Here is a 22,988-nt window from a genome sequence, read left to right on the forward strand (position 1 = left end):
GATTTGAAGTAATTAAGCTTAGCTTAAACCTCAATTCTTTCTTTCTTTTTTTTTTGTTTGTTATTTTTTAAAAACATTTTTATGGAAGTTCATTTTAGTTAAAATACAATGTATTATTATTAGTTTTAGGGGTAGAATTTAGTGAATCATTTAGTTGCATGTAATACCTAGTGCCCATTCCATCAAGTGTACTCCTTAATGCCCACCAACCATCCCCCATGCTCCCTCCCACCCACCTCCCCCACCCTGTAACCCACATTTTGTTCTCTGTAGTTAAGAATCTCTTACAGTTTGTTTCCCTCCCTGTTTTTATGGTTTTATTTTTCCTTCCTTATCCTACGTTCATCTATTTTGTTCCTTAAATTCTGCATGTGAGTGAAATCATATGGTATTTGTCTTTCCCTGACTTCTTTGGCTTAGTATAAAATCTTCTAGTTCCATCCAAGTTGTTGCAAATGGCAAGATTTCATTCTTTCTGATGACTGAGTAATATTCCATTATATATATATACCACATCTGCTTTATTCATTCATCTGTTGATGGACATCTAGGCTCTTTCCATGGTTTGGCTATTTTCTATACGAGGAGATACATCTATGTCAGTTGTGATCTTTAACATTTCATTTGGATTTGCCTTCTCTACCGAACTTCTGCTTTCTTCCCATCTGTTATCATCTGCATTTAATTAACAATTGCTAAGTCCTGTGTAGATTCTACATGAATTTGGGAGATGCAAATAGAGGCATACTTGAAAACTAAGACCATGATTTTGTGTATGATTCTTAATTATTAGAAGTGAGTAAATGAAAAGAGGTTATATAATAAAACCTATTCTGAGTAGTTATTTTTTTCTTTTCAGTACTTTGGCTTGAGTGGATAAGAGTCCTAAAATGTTAGACCTATTAAATGAAGTCGTTAAGTGCAAATACTTTTATAGCTGTTAAATTGACACAAGAGGATGCAGCTCACTGGCTGTCAGTGGCAGAACCAGACATCACATCTGCAGCCACCTTCTCCAGTGGTTTTCCTACTGATTCTAACGGAATCTTGCCATCCCTTCCCTGTGCTGTCTTACTTTCTTTTCCTTCTTTTCTGTCTTGTGTGTGCATAACACATGTGTACACACCTGTGTGTGTGTCACATCTTCCACCAACACCTACCTATTTCCAAGCATGTTAAAAGTGACCCATTTCCATACAAATTAAAATAATTCTTTCCTCTCAGTTTTGTCAGAATAGAATATATGGATTTTAATTCCTCAATTGAAGTTAGGATTATTGCTCTCTACAACACTTTTAAATTACAAAATGCTGTTTGTTAAATATGGAACATATAACCAAGACTGAGATTCACTGAGTATTTTTTTTAAGTGGATTCCACACCCAGCATGGAGCCCAATGCAGGGCTTGAACTTGGGATCTTGAGATCAAGACCTGAGCTGAGATCAGGAGTCAGTGCTTAACTGACGTGCCACCCACATGCCCCTACTGAGTATTTAAAGTTCACTTGGCAGGGGGAGAATGAGAGGATTTATTTGTTTAGGAAACAAACTGCATCTATAAATCACAATTATGATTTTATTCCAGCATCTTTTTAAATAGTAAGCTCTAAACCTGTCTGTGGTCTTCATTCCTAGTTAACAGTTTTGTGTAAAAATTGGCTCTCCAGAACTATCACATTCTGGAGATTTAGGCTTCCCAATGACTTTTCTTGAAACCTGAATCCAGAAGACATATGGACTTGTAACCATCTCTGAGAGATCCAAACCCTATTTTTTGTTTGAACTGCTGTTTTAGAGGTTCTGTTTTAAAGGATCTGTTTCTCCCACCAAAATCATTCTCTTGTTTTTTTCACCAAAAAAGTATTGTGAGCTTCTGAGTGCAGAGTGAAGATTTACTCATGTTTGCTTCCTCAGTGAGGAGCATAGTGCCTGGACCACAGCAGGTGCTATTTAAATCTTTGTTGAATGCATGAATGCCCAAACAAACTATGCTAGCTACAGTATTACAACATTTGGTTTTCTTAGGGGCTTGAGTATGAAGAAAACTGGCATCAGCCAGGAGGTGTCTATTGTGAATTGAAGCTGGGGAGTATTTTAAGTATTAGTGAAACTGAAAAATACATCCAATCATTTTAAAGTCATACCACCTCGAAGTGATTCCGGTGATATTTAGTGAGCTCTCCCCCAATTTTTTCTGTGTACTCCCTATCTTTATTTGGGTATTTGTGGACATTAATCTCAGAGTGTATGTTTCCTCTGCAGAATCTTGAGAAAACATGCCTCTCTGTAGAGTGGCCCCAGTATGGTGAGGTGATTCAGGAGTGCAGAAAAAGCATGGGACTTTCCATTGTAGTGTCTGGGGATCAGAATCTGGTTCTGGCGCTTATTTTCTCTGTGATCTTAGGGAAGTGGTTTGACTACTCAGCCCCAGCTTTTTTTTTTTTTTTTTTTTTTTTCTGTAAGATGTAACAGTATCAAACTCTTTACATCACTATTGTGAGGATTAAATGATAGAAAAACGTACAGGGGCTTATAGTGAGTATTCAGTAAATTGTGTTATTTTTAGGAAAAATCATTTCTTATTTTCTTTATTCATAGTGTCTTTCTTTCTTTCTTTCTTTCTTTCTTTCTTTCTTTCTTTCTTTCTTTCTTTCTTTCTTTCTTTCTTTCTTTCTTTTAGTGAACAACAAGACTGTGAAATTGCTCAGGAAATCCAGGAGAAGCTGGCTATTGAAGCAGAAAGACGACGCATTCAGGAGAAGAAGGATGAGGTACAACTTAGATAATGCCCCTCTACCCTAGCAGAGGAGGGACTGCTTTCAGTATTCATAGGCTCAGGGTAGGGTTGCCAGGTGGGCAGGTGAGCTCTTGTCTTTGGGGTGCGTAGTCTGAGTGTTGCCTTCCATAGACCACTGTTTATTGCCCCTTGATAACCTAATAAGTGAAATCTTAAAAGATAACGATAATTGAATGTAACATGTGAATTAGTCTCCTAGGACTGCTTTAACAAATGACCCTAAACTTGTTGGCTTAAGACAGTGGGAATGCCAAAGATACAGTTGCAATGAAACGCTGGGACACCTGCACCCTGATGTTTCTAGCAGCAATGTCCACAATAGCCAAACTGTGGAAGGAGCCTCGGTGTCCATCGAAAGATGAATGGATAAAGAAGCTGTGGTCTATGTATACAATGGAATATTCCTCAGCCATTAGAAACGACAAATACCCGCCATTTGCTTCGAGGTGGATGGAACTGGAGGGTATTATGCTGAGTGAAATAAGTCAATTGGAGGACAAACATTATATGGTCTCATTCATTTGGGGAATATAAATAATAATGAAAGGGAATAGAGGGGAAGGGAGAAGAAATGGGTAGAAAATGTCAGAAAGGGAGACAGAACATGAGAGACTCCCTAACTCTGGGAAATGAACTAGGAGTGGTGGAAGGGGAGGAGGGTGGGGGATGGGGGTGACTGGGTGGTGGGCACTGAGGGGGGCACTTGACGGGATGAGCACTGGGTGTTATTCTGTATGTTGGCAAATTGAACACCAATAAAAAATAAATTTATTATTAAAAAAATAAAATAAAAATTCAAAAAAAAATTGCTATTGCTACTGAAAAAAAAAAAAAAAAGACAGTGGGAATGTATTCTCTCAGTTCTGGAGGCCAGAAATCTGAACCAAAGTTTTTGTGGGGCTTTGCTGCCTCTGGAAAAGATGATGCTTTGCCCCTTCCAAGCTTCTAGTGGCTCCTGACAGTCTGGCATTCCTTGGCATGTCACTGCGTCCCTACAGCCTCTGCCTCTATTGTCACATGGCCTTCTTTGCTGTATCTTTGTGTCCTCTTGTTTTCTTATAAGGAAACCACTGATTGGTTCTGGGACCCACCGTAGTCTAGCATGATCTTAACTAATGACATCTGTGAAGACCTTATTTTTGAATAAAGTCCTTTTCTGGGGTTCGTGGTAGAAATGAATTTTTAGGAGACACTCTTTGACCCAGTACAGGCTGTATTCCTGTGATCTTGAGAGGGAAAGCACAGACCTGAGCGTAGGCTGAACGGGAGTCAGTACATGTCATTGTGGGAGGTCACAAGCTGCTGTTGCTCTCACTCTTCGTTGCTTCTGGCTTCACTCTTCTATGAGTTCTGCCTCAAAGAACTAATCTTTTGGATTCTGTGGATATTTTAAAATTGTATTGTTTTTAAAGCTGAAAATGACTAAAAGTATCAATAGTGGTTTGTTGGTAAGAAGACTTGAATTTGCAGTTAACTAACTTGAATTTGCCTTTGTGTTGGACTTTTAGCATATCTTACAAACAATTCCTTTTCATTGTGTATTGATTCTGCATCTACCTTCTTTGAAACCAATTGTGCTGTTCTTGGTCACAGGTTAAGGTTATATTAAAGAAGAAGATGATTTATAATTTTAATAGGATTGCCATAGATTTATTGTATGTATACTCAAATATTTTTCTGGGTTAAAAGGGGCGCTATTAATAATTACATAAACTGGGCCTATCCTGAGTACCAGCACATGTGATCATCCTGTTAAATAGGTGGGATGAGGGCCATCCGTAAACTAGCCTGCATATACTGCTGCTCCCACAGAGCCATCCTTGTTCCTATAAGACTCCTAGTACTATGCCAGGTGAGCATGAGACACCTGGTATTTGTGTATTTAGCTGTTTTTTGTTTTTTGTTTTTTGTTTTTTGTTTTTAAGAAACCTTGATTTTGTAATAATCAGAACTGCAAGTAAGAATTAAGAATTCCCTTTTATCCTTCCTGTTATCAACACAGGAACTCTTTCTTACTACAGGATGTGTTGCCTCTCTGTAGTTAATACTTTGCTTTTAGGGATGAAACTGGAACTGAAAGGAGTGATTATATTTTCTAAACAGGAAAGCTTTTATTTTAAAAATAACAGAGTAATGAACTTGGCTTCTTATAAATGCTACTGGTGTCCTGTGATTTTTTTTTTTCTCCCATTCGGGAAAAACAGGGGAGAATGAAAAACCAAAACACTTTATTTAGACATGTAGAATCTAAACAGCGATCATACTAAATAGTCTCATGGTAATACTATATAAAAGTAAGCAGTTTAGTGATTAATTCTTTTTCAGATGAAGAAATTAAAACTTGAAGAAGTCAGTGTCTGTTCCCCAGCTATAATAAGATTCCAGAGAAATGTCTCAATAGTTCAGGTCCTCTGACTGACCACTTCGGACACACATGACTGTGATTCAATAGACAACATGTAACCTTTGGAGTCAGACTGCCTTGGGTTTGAATCTTAGCTTTTTAACTTTTGGCTATGACTTTCGAATCTCACTTAACCTTGTAGAACCCAGGTTCCAAATTGGAGATAGCGTGATAATTGTACAAACCCTGGAGGGCTGAGTGAGATCATGTATGTAAGGCCTCTGAGACATATTAAGTTAATAATTTCTTTCTTTTTTACTTTCTTGCCAATTTTTTCCACATCCTTATGCCCTTTATAACAGCTCTTATTTCTCTTACATAGAGATGTATGCTAAATTAGAAAGGGAAAAAATAAACAGGCTTAAGTATATTCCAGTCTAGTGTGATCTGAGTAGTCTTCATGCATTTCCTTGCCTTGATAGGCCTCCCAGCTGACTTGCCCTCCACTGCTGTTTGACCTGGTGAAATGGCCCCATTCCCCAGTGCAGTGCAGAGAATTAAAGGAGAAATTCAGTAGGGGAGATTTAGTGAGACTAACCTTAAAAACTATGTTCAGACTCTGACTTTCTAGCTGATGCCTTAGATTAGAAGATGCCTACCATGCTGAGTTGTTCTCTTAACAAAAGATAGGACTCTCAGCCCACTGGTATGTTACTATATTAAATGAACAAGATTTGTAATAGTAAAGCTTATCATTGAAGGATGTATAATAATGCATATTTATTTATTTTAGTCCTGCAGAGGAGACTGAGACTGAGATGAGATAATAGTGGGGTTTTTCCAGCCAGCTCTTGAAAAAAATGTTGCCTGTTACTCATGAACTACCCTAATTCTTTTTAAAATTTTTCTCCATTTATGCTCTTCTGTTTCCTTGTGGAGTCTGCTTAGCTAGTAAGTTCTTACTGAACAGCAGGGCTGTGGAAAATTCCTCTCTGGATTTTCACCCAGATCTCATTTTCAGAGATTTTTGGGGTCAACTCTCTTTAGTAGTTTATTACCCTTCAAACAACCAGATGTAGAATCCAAGGCCTCTTTTCTCTTGGGACAGAGTATTTTTCCTGCATAGCATTGTACATGAGAAGTTATACAATTCTGTGTGGGTGAATTAGCATTTCTAGCTTTGTTATGGTATAATTTTATTGTGCTTTTTAACACAGCACAGATGTAAGGCAACTAGCATTTCCATGCAGAGAGGCAGATGTAGAAAAGTTTTTTTAAAAAAGAAAGGAAGAAAAAAAAAGAAAGGAAGAAAAGAAGGAAAGAAAGAAAAAGAAAGATCTTTAGTATTCTCACCAGCATTGCAGCTTCCCCCTTCCTGCTTCTCCCTTACTTTCCCCCTTCTCTTTCTTCTTTCTTTTTTTTCTCCCATACTCCCTCCCTCTCTTCCTTCTTTTCAGCTTTTCTCCTTTAAAAACAAAAACAAAAACAAAACAAAAAACAAAAAACATTTTTACATCGTGTGACTATAGTAGTTCCATTTCTCTCTAGGCCTCTGTGGAAGCAGGGTTTTGTAGCCTTTGGGAATACTGGACTGTATGTGTTTGTAACTAAGAAAAGTGGACTAATTCCACCGGGATCATTCTCTTTGGTCACAGCATAAGCATTTGTCATTGTTGTTTCATAAAGCTAAGGAATGTGTTTAGTCGATTTAAGTAATTTTTAAATAAAACTCCTAAGCATATGTGTGTGTGTTTAAATATCTATAGATATACATATATGTTTCTTTATACATATATGTTTCTTTTGAACCTACGTCCAAATATATGTGAAATGTGCAACTATTTTAGGGCAAAAGTTTTTTTTTTTTTTTTTGCTTAAGGAAACATTAGCATGACCATATTATGAAAAGTCTGTGGCACTAGTCCAACAGTTTGAAGCCATTTATAATATGAACTGTTCAGGGATAAACTTAGTAACGAGTTTACATTAAAAATTAATCTAGTGTGAACCATGGTATTTTTTCATAACATTCTTCAAGTGATTAGAATTTCATATTCTAAAATAATATTTATGTAAGTTGGTAATAATTAGAGCATACTTCAAATAGCAGTACATTTTAGCTACTAAAAAAAAATGCCTTATGTTTTGGTACTTTAAAAATAAGATTATGCATATATGGCCAGAAAGGGGGAGTGAGTAGAAGGTTGTTGACTGAGAAGATTCTTCTCTCTTCTTATCTTGGTCATAGTGATGTTTTTACATCCATAGAATTGTTACGTTGTTTTCCAGTCTTAAACCCCACTGGAGAGTATACCTGTTCTGAGTTCCCTACTGAATTAGATGTTACTTGCTAGTTGATAAAGAAGTGTAGCAATCTAATGGAATGGGTTTCTTCTTTTCTCTTTCTGATAGTTATTTAATAATCACATTTTTAGATTTCCTTGACTGTTTTTATGCCAAAGATTTCCTAATTTTGAAACCTACTACCATTGAGGAATAGAAGTAGAAACTTTCAGGGGAGAAGTAACCCTGATATAAAATCATATAAACCAAAAAAAAAAAAAAAAAAAAAAGCCTAAGGAACCCAACATAATAGTTTAGTAATTTTTTTTAAAGATTTATTTATTTGAGAGAAAGACAGACACAGAGTATCAGCAGGGGGTGAGGGTGGGGAGGCAGAGGGAAGAGACAGTGAATCCCAAGCAGACTCCCCCTGAGCATATGGCCTGGTATGCAGGGATCAATCCTGTAAGCCTGAGATCATGACCAGCTGAAGTCAAGAGTTGGACAATCATCCCACTGAGCCACCCAGGTGCCTCAATAGTTTAGTAATTTGTCATCTACTTGGGAATGATGTGTTAGGCTCTTCTGGGCTCCACTATGCCTTGTTTGTGATAATGCCTTTCTTAGAGCACTCACTTTTGCATATCTTAAATTATACTAATCATTTTGCTTCTAAAACTTAATAGGTAAGAACCTTGAGGATATTGACCACATATCCTGTTTTCTCTACAGGTCTGTAGGAGAATGTTTGGTCCATTGAAGGCAATTAGTAAGACTATGTTTTCATTAAAATGACTTGTTTTATCATCTAGAGATCCTTAACTGTGTTCTGTCTTATGTTCATAGTTTAAAATTTTCAAGATTTGGATACCATAGTGAGTTTTCATTCCAATAAATGTATTTACTAGAAAGTCTTCTAATTACAGTTTTTTGTTTTGTTTTGTTTTTTTCACATGAGCCCAAAGTAAGCCTACCTGATTAGTATGATTAATTAAAAAAATAATTTAAAATGACTTCAGAAGAGCTTATGAGTTCTTTTAGGTTTGTTTTCTCAAGTTATGTTTTATGAAACAGTAATTCCATTAGGTTTATACCTTTTATGTAAAAAGCTTTTTACTCAAAACAAATTTGAATATTTTTAGGTTATAGGAAGATGACAGGTTTCTTTTATCAAAGTTTTAAAATAATCTATTGTGCATTTCAAAGAGTTAGATGTAATGCAGGCTTTCCATTGAATGCTTTGTGTTTCTTGGAGAACCTTTAGAGACCAGCATTCTCAGGAATAGAGCTTTGGAAATGCTGTTCTAGACTAACCTTTACAGGAAGAAAGCTAAGGACCAAGGAGCTTGTTTATGACTAAGCTGCATGCAGCAGCATTGTGACTAACTGAAATCTTCAGTTTGTTTCAGGGGAAGTTTTTTCTACTGAAATCACCTCCCTGCAGGCAGTGCACAGTGATGTTGAAAAGTAGGGAGGGGCCCGCCCTTGGACTAAGCCACAGCTCTAAGTCAATCACTGGTCTGTGAAGTCTATCCTTTCCCTCCTCAAGCCAGCAGCCTTTCCTCTCACCAAGTGGAAGCTTACTCAAAAAGGAGCTGAGAGCTTAAAAGAGCAACAGGTTTGGGTGCTAAGGAGCATAACTGTTTCTCTCTTTGATGAAAAGCACTTTCTTTGACTGGCTAATGCACGGTAAACAAGTGGCATCATCCTTGTTTCTTTCCTCCTTGTTCTTCACACTGAGAACACAGCTTATTACTGTATATTCATCAGGATGAAGTTCAGTAGCAGGAAAGCAATTGTAAGGTCTCTAAAGCATAGTTTCGTTAAATCATTTATGCTGGTAGTTGGACCTGGTAATTTTCCTGTTTATTTTTACTCAGTTACAGCAAGGGAAATTTCTTGTTTCCTCTAAAGCAAACCGTTTGTCGCGTTAGGTACTCAGTAAACATGATAGCTCAGGAAAGTTTTGCATTTTCTTCCTATCCTGCACTAAGAAGTATAGAGATTTGGGAAACTTTATTATAATAATAATAGCTTTGGGAGAACAGTTATCTGTTCTACTTGTCTCTCTTGAACTGATTGGTATATTACTTTATAAGATATCAAATACAATGAACCTGGTACAGGGGTTATATGTAGTAACAGATTTATTAAAATGATGCATTAGGAAATTAAGACATTGGACTTTAAGATTGACTAGTAATGTGTCTGTATAGATATATGTATGTATAGAATATGTAGATACAGATATGTATATATATCTATAGGTATGTATGTGTATGTGTGTGTATATACATATATAGAGAGTGAACATTGGGTAGTTAAGTAGCAGAAAGGTATGTACACCTTTCACAAAATTTTATGAGACACTTCCAGCATAGAAATCAGTTAGAGATAGTATGTTATTAGTATATTCATAAGCTTGAATTTAGGTATTCATTTAATAAAAAGGCAGATTTGTAAGGCCATTTTGATGATCATTGAAAGCTAAGTGTGTGGATGATCATTGTTGATTTACCTAGCTGCAGCATCCTTCATGTTTCTGCACTGACATGAAAGAAATTGATTCATCCAGATGAATTTTTTTGAAGTTTGCCTTCTAGTCTTCATATCGTCTTCATTTTGACTTATTTGGAAAATTGCAAAAGGGAGAGTAGTAATGAATTCTTGCTTCAAAATTTATATCAACATTTAAACACTTCTTGTCTTATATAAGTACTTAGTGTAAATAGAAAGTAAGCACCTTAAACTACCTATGATTATTATCATTTTTCACCAGTGAATGCTATTGCATATTTGTGTGATAGTTAAGAATCTGGTGAAGCTAGGGACCTTCTTTCCAAAAGAATGTACATGGAACAAAGTTTATGTGCTGTTTTGTGGGGCTTTCATAGAAATGAGCTTCAGTTTCAGAACACTGTCACTGGCTAGCTCAAAACCTTTAATAACCCTTCATCCCTTAAACTGTAGACTCCAGACTTCTTGAGATTGTGTGTTAAGGACTGCCTGTGTTCCAGTGTCAGAGTGTTTTTCCAGCCTCATCTTTCTCTTTAACACCATATCTCCTGTGTTCTAATGGACTGTTGGTTGTCACCCAGTTAAAACATTCATATTTTTTCTGAGGTTGTTCTCCCTCCTTACTTTGCCTATTGGAATCCAGTTCTTTATTCAAAACCTAATGCAAATGCAAAGACTTGCCATAATTAACTTCAGCAGAAATGAGATTTGCCTCTTTTATACGCACATTGACATTTTTACCCTCTTATTAAGGGATTTGTGATTTAATTGTATTGTAGTTATTTCTTATACCTTTGTTTTCTTACAATGATGGTAATCTCTTGGGAGGCAGGATCAGAACTCAGTAACTGCTAAAAACTTGCCTGAAAATGAAGCAAAGGGGAGACAGAATACTGTTTTTTCTTTTTCAGTGAAGACAGTGGTATTCTAATGAAAAGCTAAATCAGAATCAGCTGAAGAATTATAAAGCTTTAAAATTAAATTATACATATGATTTATAAAGTTTCATAGATTATTGCTCTCTTCTCCATGCAGACTTACTGAATCATAATCTGGAAAAAGGGCCCACAAATAAGTATTTTTTAAAAATCTGTTGTGTAACCAGCTTTAGGAATACTAGATTTGTATGACTCCAGATTGAGTTAGACATAAATTTTGATTTTTTTTAAACCTTTCTTGTTCATCTGGATCATACACTACTCCTGTTGAGCAGTTATCTATGGTGTTTGAATGGCATGAGTTCAATGCCAGGAAGTCTGGAAAGCTATGGACAGAACCCACAAAAGCTTGGCAATGGAATGTCAGACCACTGACTTAGAGGGCTACTGGATGGAATCTGTTTCATTATAAAAGGTTTCATTCTCTGGTAATATTGATTAGTGTTCTGTCTGTTTTTGCAGGACATAGCTCGCCTTTTGCAAGAAAAGGAGTTACAGGAAGAGAAAAAGCGAAAGAAACACTTTCCAGAGTCTTCTGGATCCAGTGCTTATGGAGATAGTTACTATTATGAAAATGGAGGTAACAATGGCTACATTATGACTTACTCTGTCTTTAGACTCAACCATAAGACACCCCTTTAAATTTGTAAAGTGACCTCAGGGCCCATAAGGATTTGTGGCCAAATTCTCTCTGAATCTATTGAATTCATCAGTTCCTTAGTTGAATAATCAGAGCCATTTTTATGGCTATTAAAACAATTGTGGTTTTGTAAGATTTGACATGCATTCTGTTGTGCTATAACCACTTGGAATGCTGTACTACATTCTAAACACATAAACTGGGCTGTAAAAAGTGGGGGTGTGTCTCTGGGCTTGATCTTTCTCAAGGAGTCTGGACAGAATGTCCGAAGCAGCAAAGTGCCATGAATGATGAAGATGGTACACCATACATCAGTTGGGTAATAAAACTTTTTCCCATGCCTCTTGTATTTCAAAAATAGGCCAATAACTATGTGTGTTGACGACAAAATTAAATTCTAAGATTCTGCATTCATTATTTACTCTTGATACTTTCTTGCTATTTGATTGCCATATAGAAAAATTCCTGAGGGAGAAGTCCCTTCTGAATTTCTCTACTCTAGTGCTTGCTTTTGCAGTGTGGTGACAGCAATGGTATTGTGGTGGCAATTGTGGTACTGGTGATTCTTTATCTTAAAAGTGTGTTGGGAAATGAGTATTTGCAAATATTGTTCTGCCTTTTTAAAAGATCTGTCAAAGGAGAGATATTCCCTATAATTCTAATGTCAGTATTTATTGTAGTTCAGCTTGGAGACCAAGCTTAGGGTAACAAGTAACACCTAAAGCAGTTCCTAGAAAGTAATAATATCAAGGTCAATGATCCCAAAGGCCCTTGTGAGCTAATTATCAATTATTCCTGTATAATTTCATAGTAAAAGGTAAATAGGTATTTGTCTTTGATGAGCAGAATGCAAGGTATGCATACATAGATGCTAGGATTAACTACAGTTGAGTACAATCTTGCCCAGTCACGCTCTAAATTTATTGTTCTCAGTGGAGCTCCTTTCTATTGCATAGTAAGCGGGTTGATTCCCTATGGTTTGATGTGCTCTTCTTCCATATGTAAAATGCTCAGCTCTTTTTTGATAGTCACTTTCTACATGCTGATTTTTCTAATGAAATTGTGTATTACATCATTTAAAAAGAAAAAAAATATCGCCATATATTTCTGTGCTAGAGACCAGAAGGTCAAGAGTTTATTCTCCAGTTTTAATTAAAAGCTTAGAAATGTGCTCTGGTGTTTTCCATTTGTTTTTATATTTATTTCTGCTCTGGAATAGTTTTCACTGCAAATAAAAGTAACGATTTAAAACTATTAAGTCTATAAAAACATTAGGATGGCAAGTAATTAAGTATACTAAAGTATTAATTTTGGCCTTCCTCTATTAAAACCTTAGACTAATTTCAGTCGGGACTGAAATCTGGTGGTTTTAACCAGAGTGCTGTCATCCCTCTAGGACAGGAGACTATGTTAAGAATTTAGTAGTTTTTCAAGGACACCTTAAAGTAAAAACAAAAACAAAAACGTGATGTCATGATCTCCTGAGCCATATTCATGTAAATATTAAAATTCCTCTTCAGGTGTTGTTGTTCAGAGTTTATAGATTGCTGAACATGTGTGATCCTCATTCATTTACCTTTGAGTTAGACAAAGTTGTGTTCCACAAAAACCACATTATAATTCAGCTCTTACCCACAAAGTAATCCTTGTGTCCTTTGCAGTAGTCTTTTCCCAACACATAAGGATATTCTTTAATTGTATTTCCCTCTATATGTATACTATGATTTTTGCCTTAATTATGTAATAATTACAGTAGGTCATTACAGAAGTGGTCTTCTTTTTAGCTTTTATTTTACTTAAGCTTTAATCTTAAAAATGATCATTTATTGATTTTCTGCAAATCTGAAATTATCTAAAACATCTGTCAGATTTATATTAGTTGAAATGGTATGTCTTACTCATTCGTGAATCCATGTTTTTCTTTCAAAGCCATACCTGTATCATAGGCATATTAAGTAATTTTTTTTAAGTCATGGTCTTTGGAATCATAAGACCTTGGTTCAAGTTGCATCCCTTCATTAGAACAATTGCAGTGTTGAAGCTATCTACTATAATCATGCTAAGCCTTTTTCTCATTTGTAAAATATATATTTTAAAAATACATCCTGCATCTGGATGTTGAGAAGATCACCATAAATAATGTTATTTTGGCGAGGACTTCAAGTACTATTGTTTATACATATATCAATATTATGTGTGTATAACAATATCTTACATATCTAAACAAAAATCATCTTATTTTGAAAGAAAGACATGGAAACATACAAATAAAATGTGTACATAAATATGTATGTGTGTATATAAATGTAGGTATTGGCTATAAGGAAGTTAATTATATTTGCCAAATAACTTGGCCTCAAGAAACATAGAAGTCTCAGTCCTTAACTGGACAGAGTTCAGAGTTTCAAAAGATTAAGACAGATTCCCCCTCCCCAGTCTCTTTCCTTTCCCAGGTTTAAAGATAATCACAAGTGAACTAGACAAATGTTTTTTTTTTTTTTTCTGTCAACTCTAATACAAATATAGTGACAGCTCTATTCTAATTCTTGAGCATAATTACCTAAAATAGAAGTACTAATATCAGTTAACTTTTTAGAAGAGATTAAAAACAACAGAACAATCATAGCTTCACATATCCATGTCAGAAACAAAGCTCTGCTTGTTTTTTGGGGGCTAGAAGGCAGACTTCATTCATGCAGCTCTCTGTGGGAACACTGGTATTAACACTAAACCATTGTTCCCTGGATGTGGTCATCATTTAAGTAGCAAGTCAATATTGTATTAATAATTCATAGCAGTAGTCAATTGCTTCTTTCTCAATCGTCAAGATACACTTAAAATAAGTTATTATTTAATAATAATTATTATTCTGTTTCTCTTTCTTTTATGTAAAAAATAAATTTAACAAAAAATTCTGCAGATAATTTTGTAAACTTCCGAGATGACAGATTTTAATTTAGATGTCACCTTTGAAGCAAATTTCCTTTCCTCCTGGAAAGCTCAAGTGGAAACAATTTGAAGTTTTTGAGATGCTTTATGGCATCAGTGATACATTTAGTACATATCTCCCTTTCCTTCTTTCCTTTATTAGATTAACAACAAATTAAAAAAAAAAAAGAAACAAAAACCCGAAAAATTAAGAAAATGTATAGTCCATATGTTCTCTACATCCCATCAAATTGGGGTAGCTGGTTCAAATGCAATTTAGCAAGTGTGTAATTTCAACAGGGAACATAGCTAATTTAGCAGTTTTCTATGGATTTAGGATGTCTTTTTTTATTACAGAATATACTGAGAGTCTTAGAAAGTGCTAAAATAAACGTGCCTTGCAAAGTGCATAGTAATATCCTTCCTTCATTTTCATCATATATTTTGCTTCAGTGGGACCTGACCAAAGCACCCTTCTGTGCTGTTTTTGAAATTTGTGTACATTTAGGACTTGTATATTTAGCACATCTGTATTTTTATACAAAGAATATAATATCAAAATTTTTTGAAATGAATGTAGGGATGGAAGTGACTCCTTTTTCTATATTCTGTTATGGCATCCTATTTTAATTTTTTCCTCTACCAAAGTTAAGGAAGTTTGGGATCAGAATTTATCTACAGAGAACAGGGTCATTTACTCAAAATTCTCTACTCCAGTTCTCTTCCACATTGAACTGTGCATGGCTGGGAGAAAGTAGGGAAATCTGGGCCGTTTACCTGAACTAAACAGATACTAGCACATCCTGATAGAGATTTATTGTCATTTCCAATAAGAATATTTGAAAGCCTCTTCTAGAAAGCTTAGTTATTACCAAACTTAGTTGTTTTCTGTTTTATGACTCCCTGAACTCCCCACAGTAGCTCTAAATTGGTTTTATAAGTAGAATTTAACATTTGATGGCTGTGATTTTTGTTATTGGCAAATATTAAAGTACTATATTAACTCTCCTAATCATAATCAAGTTCCTTTCAGATTTATTTCACATAATTTTAGTCTTTTACATTTTGATTGTGTACCCAGAATCCTTCATGTATGCACAAACCATTCCAATAAATGCCTGTCCCCTTTTTTTCATTTTGTTAAGTTGAAAAAGTAGTCTTCTCCATTTTAAAATACATTAAGCTTGGGCCCTGTCTTTCCTGCATAGTGAGTTCATACTCTCATTAAGTTAACCTGCGTTTCTATTTTTCACATCCCTCCACTTCCACTCAGACCAGCCACAGTCAAGGAGGGCAAGGGAATTGGGTTCTGGAGTCTCAAGGTCATGTAGACTCCAAAGTGATGGAAACATTGTGAAGCAAAGGAACAAGAAACTCAAACATCCAGTGGAGAACTTGGAAGAACTAGAAGATCATTGTTCATCAGGGAAATTTCTGTCATCCCGTAGCTTGGGCACATTGAGGGCCAATCCCCAAATTGACATTGAGCAGCGTGAAAGGAAACGGTCTGACCATGAGAGACGTCGGAGACCTCCGCTCCCCAAGATCAGTGGTGAGGTGTTTCTGAGTACTGGATTTGATGACGGGGAGGCTCACAGTAGCCATCGAACTTGGAATTGGGAAAAACAATCCAGACACCAAGACCGGCTTTCACCCAAGTCTTCACAGAAAGCAGGGCTTCATTGCAAGGAAGCTGTATATGGGAGGGACAATGGGCAAGGGGAGCACAGAGAAAGGAAGCACAGGCCCAGGACCCCTCCCTTCCCAGGGAGTGAGGAACAGCTCCAACTCCATGACACAGGTAATGAAGGACAGTCGCCTTGAAAAGTCCTCGTATCACATATATGCATACAAGCAAATATATTTGATAAGCATCTTAAGCAACCTATTCTTTCTCTCTAGTCTGTACTGGTGGCTTTAAAATAAATCCTGGAGCCAAACATTATAAAAGGTATCTACTTAGTATCAAGCGTGTAAGAAAAAGAAAAAATATTTGTACCTTTCTCCTACTGCCTTCTAAGAAAATATACCAGTTCTTTGCAGAGTTTTCCAGCCCCAGAGTGCAGTGAGGTGCCCATCCCAGATACAGTTCTTCATTTGCTGAGACCATATACCAGAAATTCCGATACCAAATCAAAGCTCTTGAGTTTCTGGTTGTAAGTCAGATATGTTGATACTGTCATCATAGTATTTGCCTGACTAGAGAACCACCCAGGCTGGAAGTACCAGCTTCTCTTGATCTCATCCGTAAAGTGAGAGATTGGACAGGCATTCTCTTATAGCAGCAGATTTCTAATTGTGGGCCTTAGGCTTTTTTTTTTTTTTTTGTAAGAATCAACTAGGCTGTTTCCAAATGAGGCAACTTTCTGGATCTCACATATATGATCATTTCTGTAGTTTTTCCTGGTGATTTGGACTTGTTTTAGACCTGTGCTTGAAGTTGGAAGACTGTTGCCTTAAGTTCCTTTCTAAGGTCTAACCATGTTCGGCTTTAAGGCTACAATTGATGTTCTGAAATGACAGTATTGGGTATGTTCTTAGCGTTTGTTTGAAATGAAGTGAATGTTAGATTTGAGCCTCAAATTTCTGGTCTCTGAGGCTTAACTGATGTTCTTCAGTGACACAGTACTGTTTCTCATTTTTATCTGGAAACTGCTGTGGTGCTGTTTTCCTTGTGGCTCTACCACTGTAAGTCATAATTAGGGGACCATACTCCCCTCCCTGGTTCTATTTTACTTTCCTGAAGTTTTAAAGAGATGCAGGAGTTATTGAGCAGTACCACGGAGGTATCTGTTCTTATTTCCATCCTTTTTACTGCCCAGCAAAACTCTACTTCTGGGTCTGGAAACTGTTTTTTGGGTTGCAGATTCAGATTGATACAGTTGGTTTCTTCTATCATGTTATCTCTTCTTATGATGTTAGTCATTTAAGTTATTAAAAGACTTGGTAATAAATAAAATGAAAATTTGGTATTGAGTATCTGCCAAAAATATTACTACCTCAGGCTTTATGTTCAGGGATATATGCTTGAATCTGAGCCTCAGGGGGTTTACTAAGTCAAGCCAGAAAGTAGAATGAATGTAAACAAACAATTGGAAATTAGATATACTTTGAACAAAGAGTAGAGGAGGTGGTGATATAATCTATCTATAATAAGTTATACTGTCCATATCCAAATGTAGAAAGACATGTTGGAGTCCTAACATGGGGGAGAATTGTACCTGCCTCTACGTTTCTGATTCTGTGATTCTGACTTTTTGTGTGTTCTGAGGGCTGGTTTATATGGCTTTTAATTATATGTGAGTCTCAACACAGGCTCAGGAAGGATAAAATTGATAGGAAATCAAACACTGATTCACAACCCTCCTACTGGAATTGTGGGCAAACTCCCCCCTCACCCCCCAGTGGTTTAAAAAACAGTGTGGCTAGGCAAGTACTAAAATGGCTACAACATAGCTGCTAATCTATCATTCTGTATTCAACTTTACAAATGTTACCTTCCTAGAGACCTTAGGCATTTGCTTCTGTGACCCCTAGAATAGAAGATTACATTAAAATGCAGTTATTAAATACTGGTGTCTGTTCTTGTTTTGTAAAGGCACAGTTCTTAAAGTTGTCAGCAGAGGCCAAAGTTTTATTTAAGTTAGTAATGAAAAAACCAGCAGGATGAAGAGCTAGTTCTAATGGAATTTGCATAGTCCGTTGAAAGAGGAATGCAAAATACAGTTGCTAAATTAAATATAAGATTGGTTAACTTTCTAAAGAACAGTAAAACCCTATCTCCTCTGAGGGTGACTTCTCTAATGAGCTATTAAATCATAACAGCGTATTATTTCCTGCAGGTTAACTTCCAACCTCTTAGGGCCATAAAACTTTTGTATCTTTCTGCTGTGACATTCCCCAAGCTTCAGACTGGCATATTAAAAAATATTCTTGCGTGATATCCAAGAATCTATCAGTCATGATTTTACCTCATCCGGGGCTTGGGATAGGTGTGTCTTAAATATCAGTACTTCTAATAATTTTAGCTTATTTGGTGAGAATTTAAAGATAAGGTTTGCATATGTTTGTTGGAGGAAGTTCTTGTGTCCTTAAACTGGAGAATATGAACAAAAGAAGATAAGCAAAGATTAGATTCAGAATTGAATGTGGAGGGGCGCCTGGGTGGCTCAGTCGGTTAAGTGTTCAACTCTTGATCTAGCTGAGGTCATGATCTCAGGATCATGAGATCCGGCCCCACATCAGACTCTGTGCTGAGTGTGGAGCCTGCTTAGGATTCTGTCTCCTCCTCTCCTTGCCTTCTCCCCCCCCCCCTCGACCCCCCCCCCCCGCCTTCTTTCTAAAAGAAAAAATAATTGAATGTGCAACTGTTACATATGGCTCACTTTTTTTTTTTTTTTTTAAGATTCTATTTGAGAGGGAGAGAGAGTCCACAAGTGGACTCTGAGGGAGAGTGAGGGGATGGGCTCTGAGGGAGAGAGAGAAGCAGATTCCCTGCTGAGAAGAGAGCCCTACTCCAGACTCTATACCAGGACCCTGGATTCATGACCTGAGCCAAAGGCAGGAGCTTACCCAACTGAGCCATTCAGGCGCCCCTCACTTGATCTTTTGAAGGCTAGTTTTTGGATTGTTTGGGCTATTAAGATGAGAGTAGCCATTCCGTTAGTTTCCTTCAACTAACTTTTTTAAATTTTTGAAGCATCTCTGTTTTCTATAATGAAATGTACAGCCTTACAATATAGTATGTGAAGTTCTCTTATTTAAATAAGCTCTTTTTACCTCTGGTACAGAGCATACTACATTTAGTGAGCAATTTTGCCAGTCCAGAAATCTAACACTTTAGGATATGAGATTTTATGCTTGTGAGACATGTAAATTCCAGTGGTATACAGTCGTTCAAATAAACTGTTTCCCCACTAGATATTTGGGATTTAGAGAGATATTAACTCAAATACTCATTAATCATTCATTCATTCACTCATTTATATTGAGGTATAGGTAACATATAACATTATATTTGTTTCAGGTGTACAACATAATGATTCGATATTTGTGTATATTGCAAAATGTTCACAATAAGTCTGGTTAATATTCATCACCATATATAGGCACAATTTTTTTTCTTGTGATGAGAACTTTTAAGATCTACTCTCTTAGCAACTTTCAGATATGTAGTACAATATTATTAACTGTAGTCACCATGCTTATTTATTTTATAAGTGGAAGTGTGTTCCGTTTATCCCCCTTCACCCATTTTGCCCATTCCCTACCCTCTGCCTCTGGCAACTAACAGTCTGTTCTCTGTATCCATGAGCACTTTTTTTTTCCTTTTTTTTTTTTTTTTAATGATTCTCTATATAAATGAGATCATAAAGTATTTGTTTTTCTCTGACTTATTTCACTTAGCATAATGCTGTCAGGGTCCCTCCCTATTGTTGCAAATGGCAAGATATCCTTTTTTATAACTGAATAATATTCTACTGTATAAATACCACGTTTTCTTTATCCATTTATATGTTTTTTTATACTAAATTTGTTATTGGTGTTCAATTTGCCAACATACAGAGTAACACCCAGTGCTTATCCCGTCAAGTGCCCCCCTCAGTGCCCATCACCCAGTCACCCACCCCCCGCCCTCCTCCCCTTCTACCACCCCTAGTTCGTTTCCCAGAGTTAGGAGTCTTCATGTTCTGTCTCCCATTCTGATATTTCCCACACACTTCTTCTTCCTTCCCTTATATTCCCTTTCACTATTATTTATATTCCCCAAATGAATGAGACCATATAATGTTTGTCCTTCTCTGATTGACTTCACTCCGATAATACCCTCCAGCTCCATCCACGTTGAAGCAAATGGTGGGTATTTGTCATTTCTAATGGCTGAGTAATATTCCATTGTATACATAAACCACATCTTCTTTATCCATTCATCTTTCAATGGACACTGAGGCTTCTTCCACAGTTTGGCTATTGTGGACATTGCTGCTAGAAACATCGGGGTGCAGGTGTCCCGGCGTTTCATTGCATCTGTATCTTTGGGGTAAATCCCCAACAGTGCAATTGCTGGGTCGTAGGGCAGGTCTATTTTTAACTCTTTGAGGAACCTCCACACAGTTTTCCAGAGTGGCTGCACCAGTTCACATTCCCACCAACAGTGTAAGAGGGTTCCCTTTTCTCCACATCCTCTCCAACATTTGTGGTTTCCTGCCTTGTTAATTTTCCCCATTCTCACTGGTGTGAGGTGGGATCTCGTTGTGGTTTTGATTTGTATTTCCCTGATGGCAAATGATGCAGATCATTTTCTCATGTGCTTGTTGGCCATGTCTATGTCTTCCTCTGTGAGATTTCTGTTCATGTCTTTTGCCCATTTCATGATTGGATTGTTTGTTTCTTTGGTGTTGAGTTTAATAAGTTCTCTATAGATCTCGGAAACTAGCCCTTTACCTGATACGTCATTTGCAAATATCTTCTCCCATTCTGTAGGTTGTCTTTTAGTTTTGTTGACTGTATCCTTTGCTGTGCAAAAGCTTCTTATCTTGATGAAGTCCCAATAGTTCATTTTTGCTTTTGTTTATTTTGCCTTCGTGGATATATCTTGCAAGAAGTTACTGTGGCCGAGTTCAAAAAGGGTGTTGCCTGTGTTCTCCTCTAGGATTTTGATGGAATCTTGTCTCACATTTAGATCTTTCATCCATTTTGAGTTTATCTTTGTGTATGGTGAAAGAGAGTGGTCTAGTTTCATTCTTCTGCATGTGGATGTCCAATTTTCCCAGCACCATTTATTGAAGAGATGGTCTTTCTTCCAGTGGAGAGTCTTTCCTCCTTTATCGAATATTAGTTGACCATAAAGTTCAGGGTCCACTTCTGGATTCTCTATTCTGTTCCGTTAATCTATGTGTCTGTTTTTGTGCCAGTACCACACTGTCTTGATGACCACAGCTTTGTAGTACAACCTGAAATCTGGCATTGTGATGCCCCCAGCTATGGTTTTCTTTTTTAAAATTCCCCTGGCTATTCGGGATCTTTTCTGATTCCACACAAATCTTAAGATGATCTGTTCCAACTCTGAAGAAAGTCCATGGTATTTTGATAGGGATTGCGTTAAATGTGTAAATTGCCCTAGGTAACATTGACATTTTCACAATATTAATTCTTCCAATCCATGAGCATGGAATATTTTTCCACCTCTTTGTGTCTTCCTCAATTTCTTTCATAAGTGTTCTATAGTTTTTAGGGTATAGATCCTTTACCTCTTTGGTTAGGTTTATTCCTAGGTATCTTATGCTTTTGGGTGCAATTGTAAATGGGATTGACTCCTTAATTTCTCTTTCTTCAGTCTCATTGTTAGTGTCTAGAAATGCCACTGACTTCTGGGCATTGATTTTGTATCCTGCCACACTGCCAAATTGCTGTATGAGTTCTAGCAATCTTGGGGTGGAGGCTTTTGGGTTTTCTATGTAGAGTATCATCGGCTAAGAGGAAGAGTTTGACTTCTTCTTTGCCACTTTGAATGTTGATGGACACTTTGGTTGTTCCCATGTCTTAGCTTTTCTATATAATATGAAGTGAACATGGGGTGCATATATATTTTTGAGTTGATGTTTCTGTTTATTTCAGAAAAATACCCAAAAGCAGAATTGCCAGATCACATGGTAGTCCTATTTTAAATTTTTTGAGGAAGCTCCAAATTGTTTTTTGCATAGTGGCTGTTCAGTTTACATTGCCTTCAACAGTACACAAGGGTACTGCCTTTTCTCCACACCCTCATTAACACTCGTTATTTCTTGTCTTTTTGATAATAGTCATTCCAACAGGTGTGAAGTGCTATTTCATTGTGGTTTTGATTTGGATTTCCCTGATGATTAGAGATGTGGAGCATGTTGGCCATATGTATGTCTTCTTTGGAAAAATATTTATTCAGATCCTCTACCCATTTTAGATCAGATTGTTTTTTGCTTGAGTTGTATGAGTTCTTTATATATTTTGTATATTAACCTCATATCAAATTTGCAGATATTTTTTTCCCATTCCATAGCTTGTCTTTTCATTTTGTTAATGGTTTCCTTTTCTATTAGAAGCGTTTTAGTTTGATGTAATCCCACTTGTTTATTTTTTGCTTTTGTCACCTTAACTTTTGTTGTCAAATAAAAAAAAAAAGAATCATCTCTAAGAGTTTATGTTCTCTTCCAAGCGTTTTATGGTTTCAGGTCTTATGTTCAGGTCTATAATCCACTTGAGTTAATTTTTTTTATATAGTATAAGTCCAGTTTCAATCTTTGGCATATAGCTGTCCAGTTCTCCAGACACCATTTTTTGAAGAAACTGTCTTTTCCCCATTGTATATTCTTGGCTTCTTTGTCATAGATTAATAGAACATATATACAGAGATTTGTTTCTGGGCTCTCTATTCTGTTCCATTGACCTATGTATCATTTTCTTTTAAACTGCCTGGAGGTGACAGTCTTATCACCCTGTTAAACCAGTTAAGTCTGTTCATTTGACTGTTTCATTTGAATGTCTTCAAAGTATCTTTGAAAGAT

At 36.5% G+C, this 22,988-nt stretch overlaps 1 protein-coding gene across 4 annotated transcripts in view; it reads left to right on the forward strand.

Annotated features, from left to right (window-relative positions):
- The window catches only part of CCDC50 (coiled-coil domain containing 50), a 76,225-nt gene that overhangs the window by 35,197 nt on the left and 18,040 nt on the right, over positions 1 to 22,988 (forward strand). For 2 of the 4 annotated variants that reach the window (XM_072807843.1, XM_072807842.1), the window contains exons 5-7: positions 2,682 to 2,772; positions 11,343 to 11,460; positions 15,722 to 16,249. In XM_072807843.1, the coding sequence (XP_072663944.1) occupies positions 2,682 to 2,772; positions 11,343 to 11,460; positions 15,722 to 16,249 (737 nt within the window). The remainder of the gene's footprint in view (positions 1 to 2,681; positions 2,773 to 11,342; positions 11,461 to 15,721; positions 16,250 to 22,988) is intronic. The other 2 variants (XM_072807845.1, XM_072807844.1) reach the window with 1 other exon arrangement.

This window comes from Canis lupus, chromosome 31 (assembly GCF_048164855.1).
Source record: "Canis lupus baileyi chromosome 31, mCanLup2.hap1, whole genome shotgun sequence".
NCBI classification, from domain to species: Eukaryota; Metazoa; Chordata; class Mammalia; order Carnivora; family Canidae; genus Canis; species Canis lupus.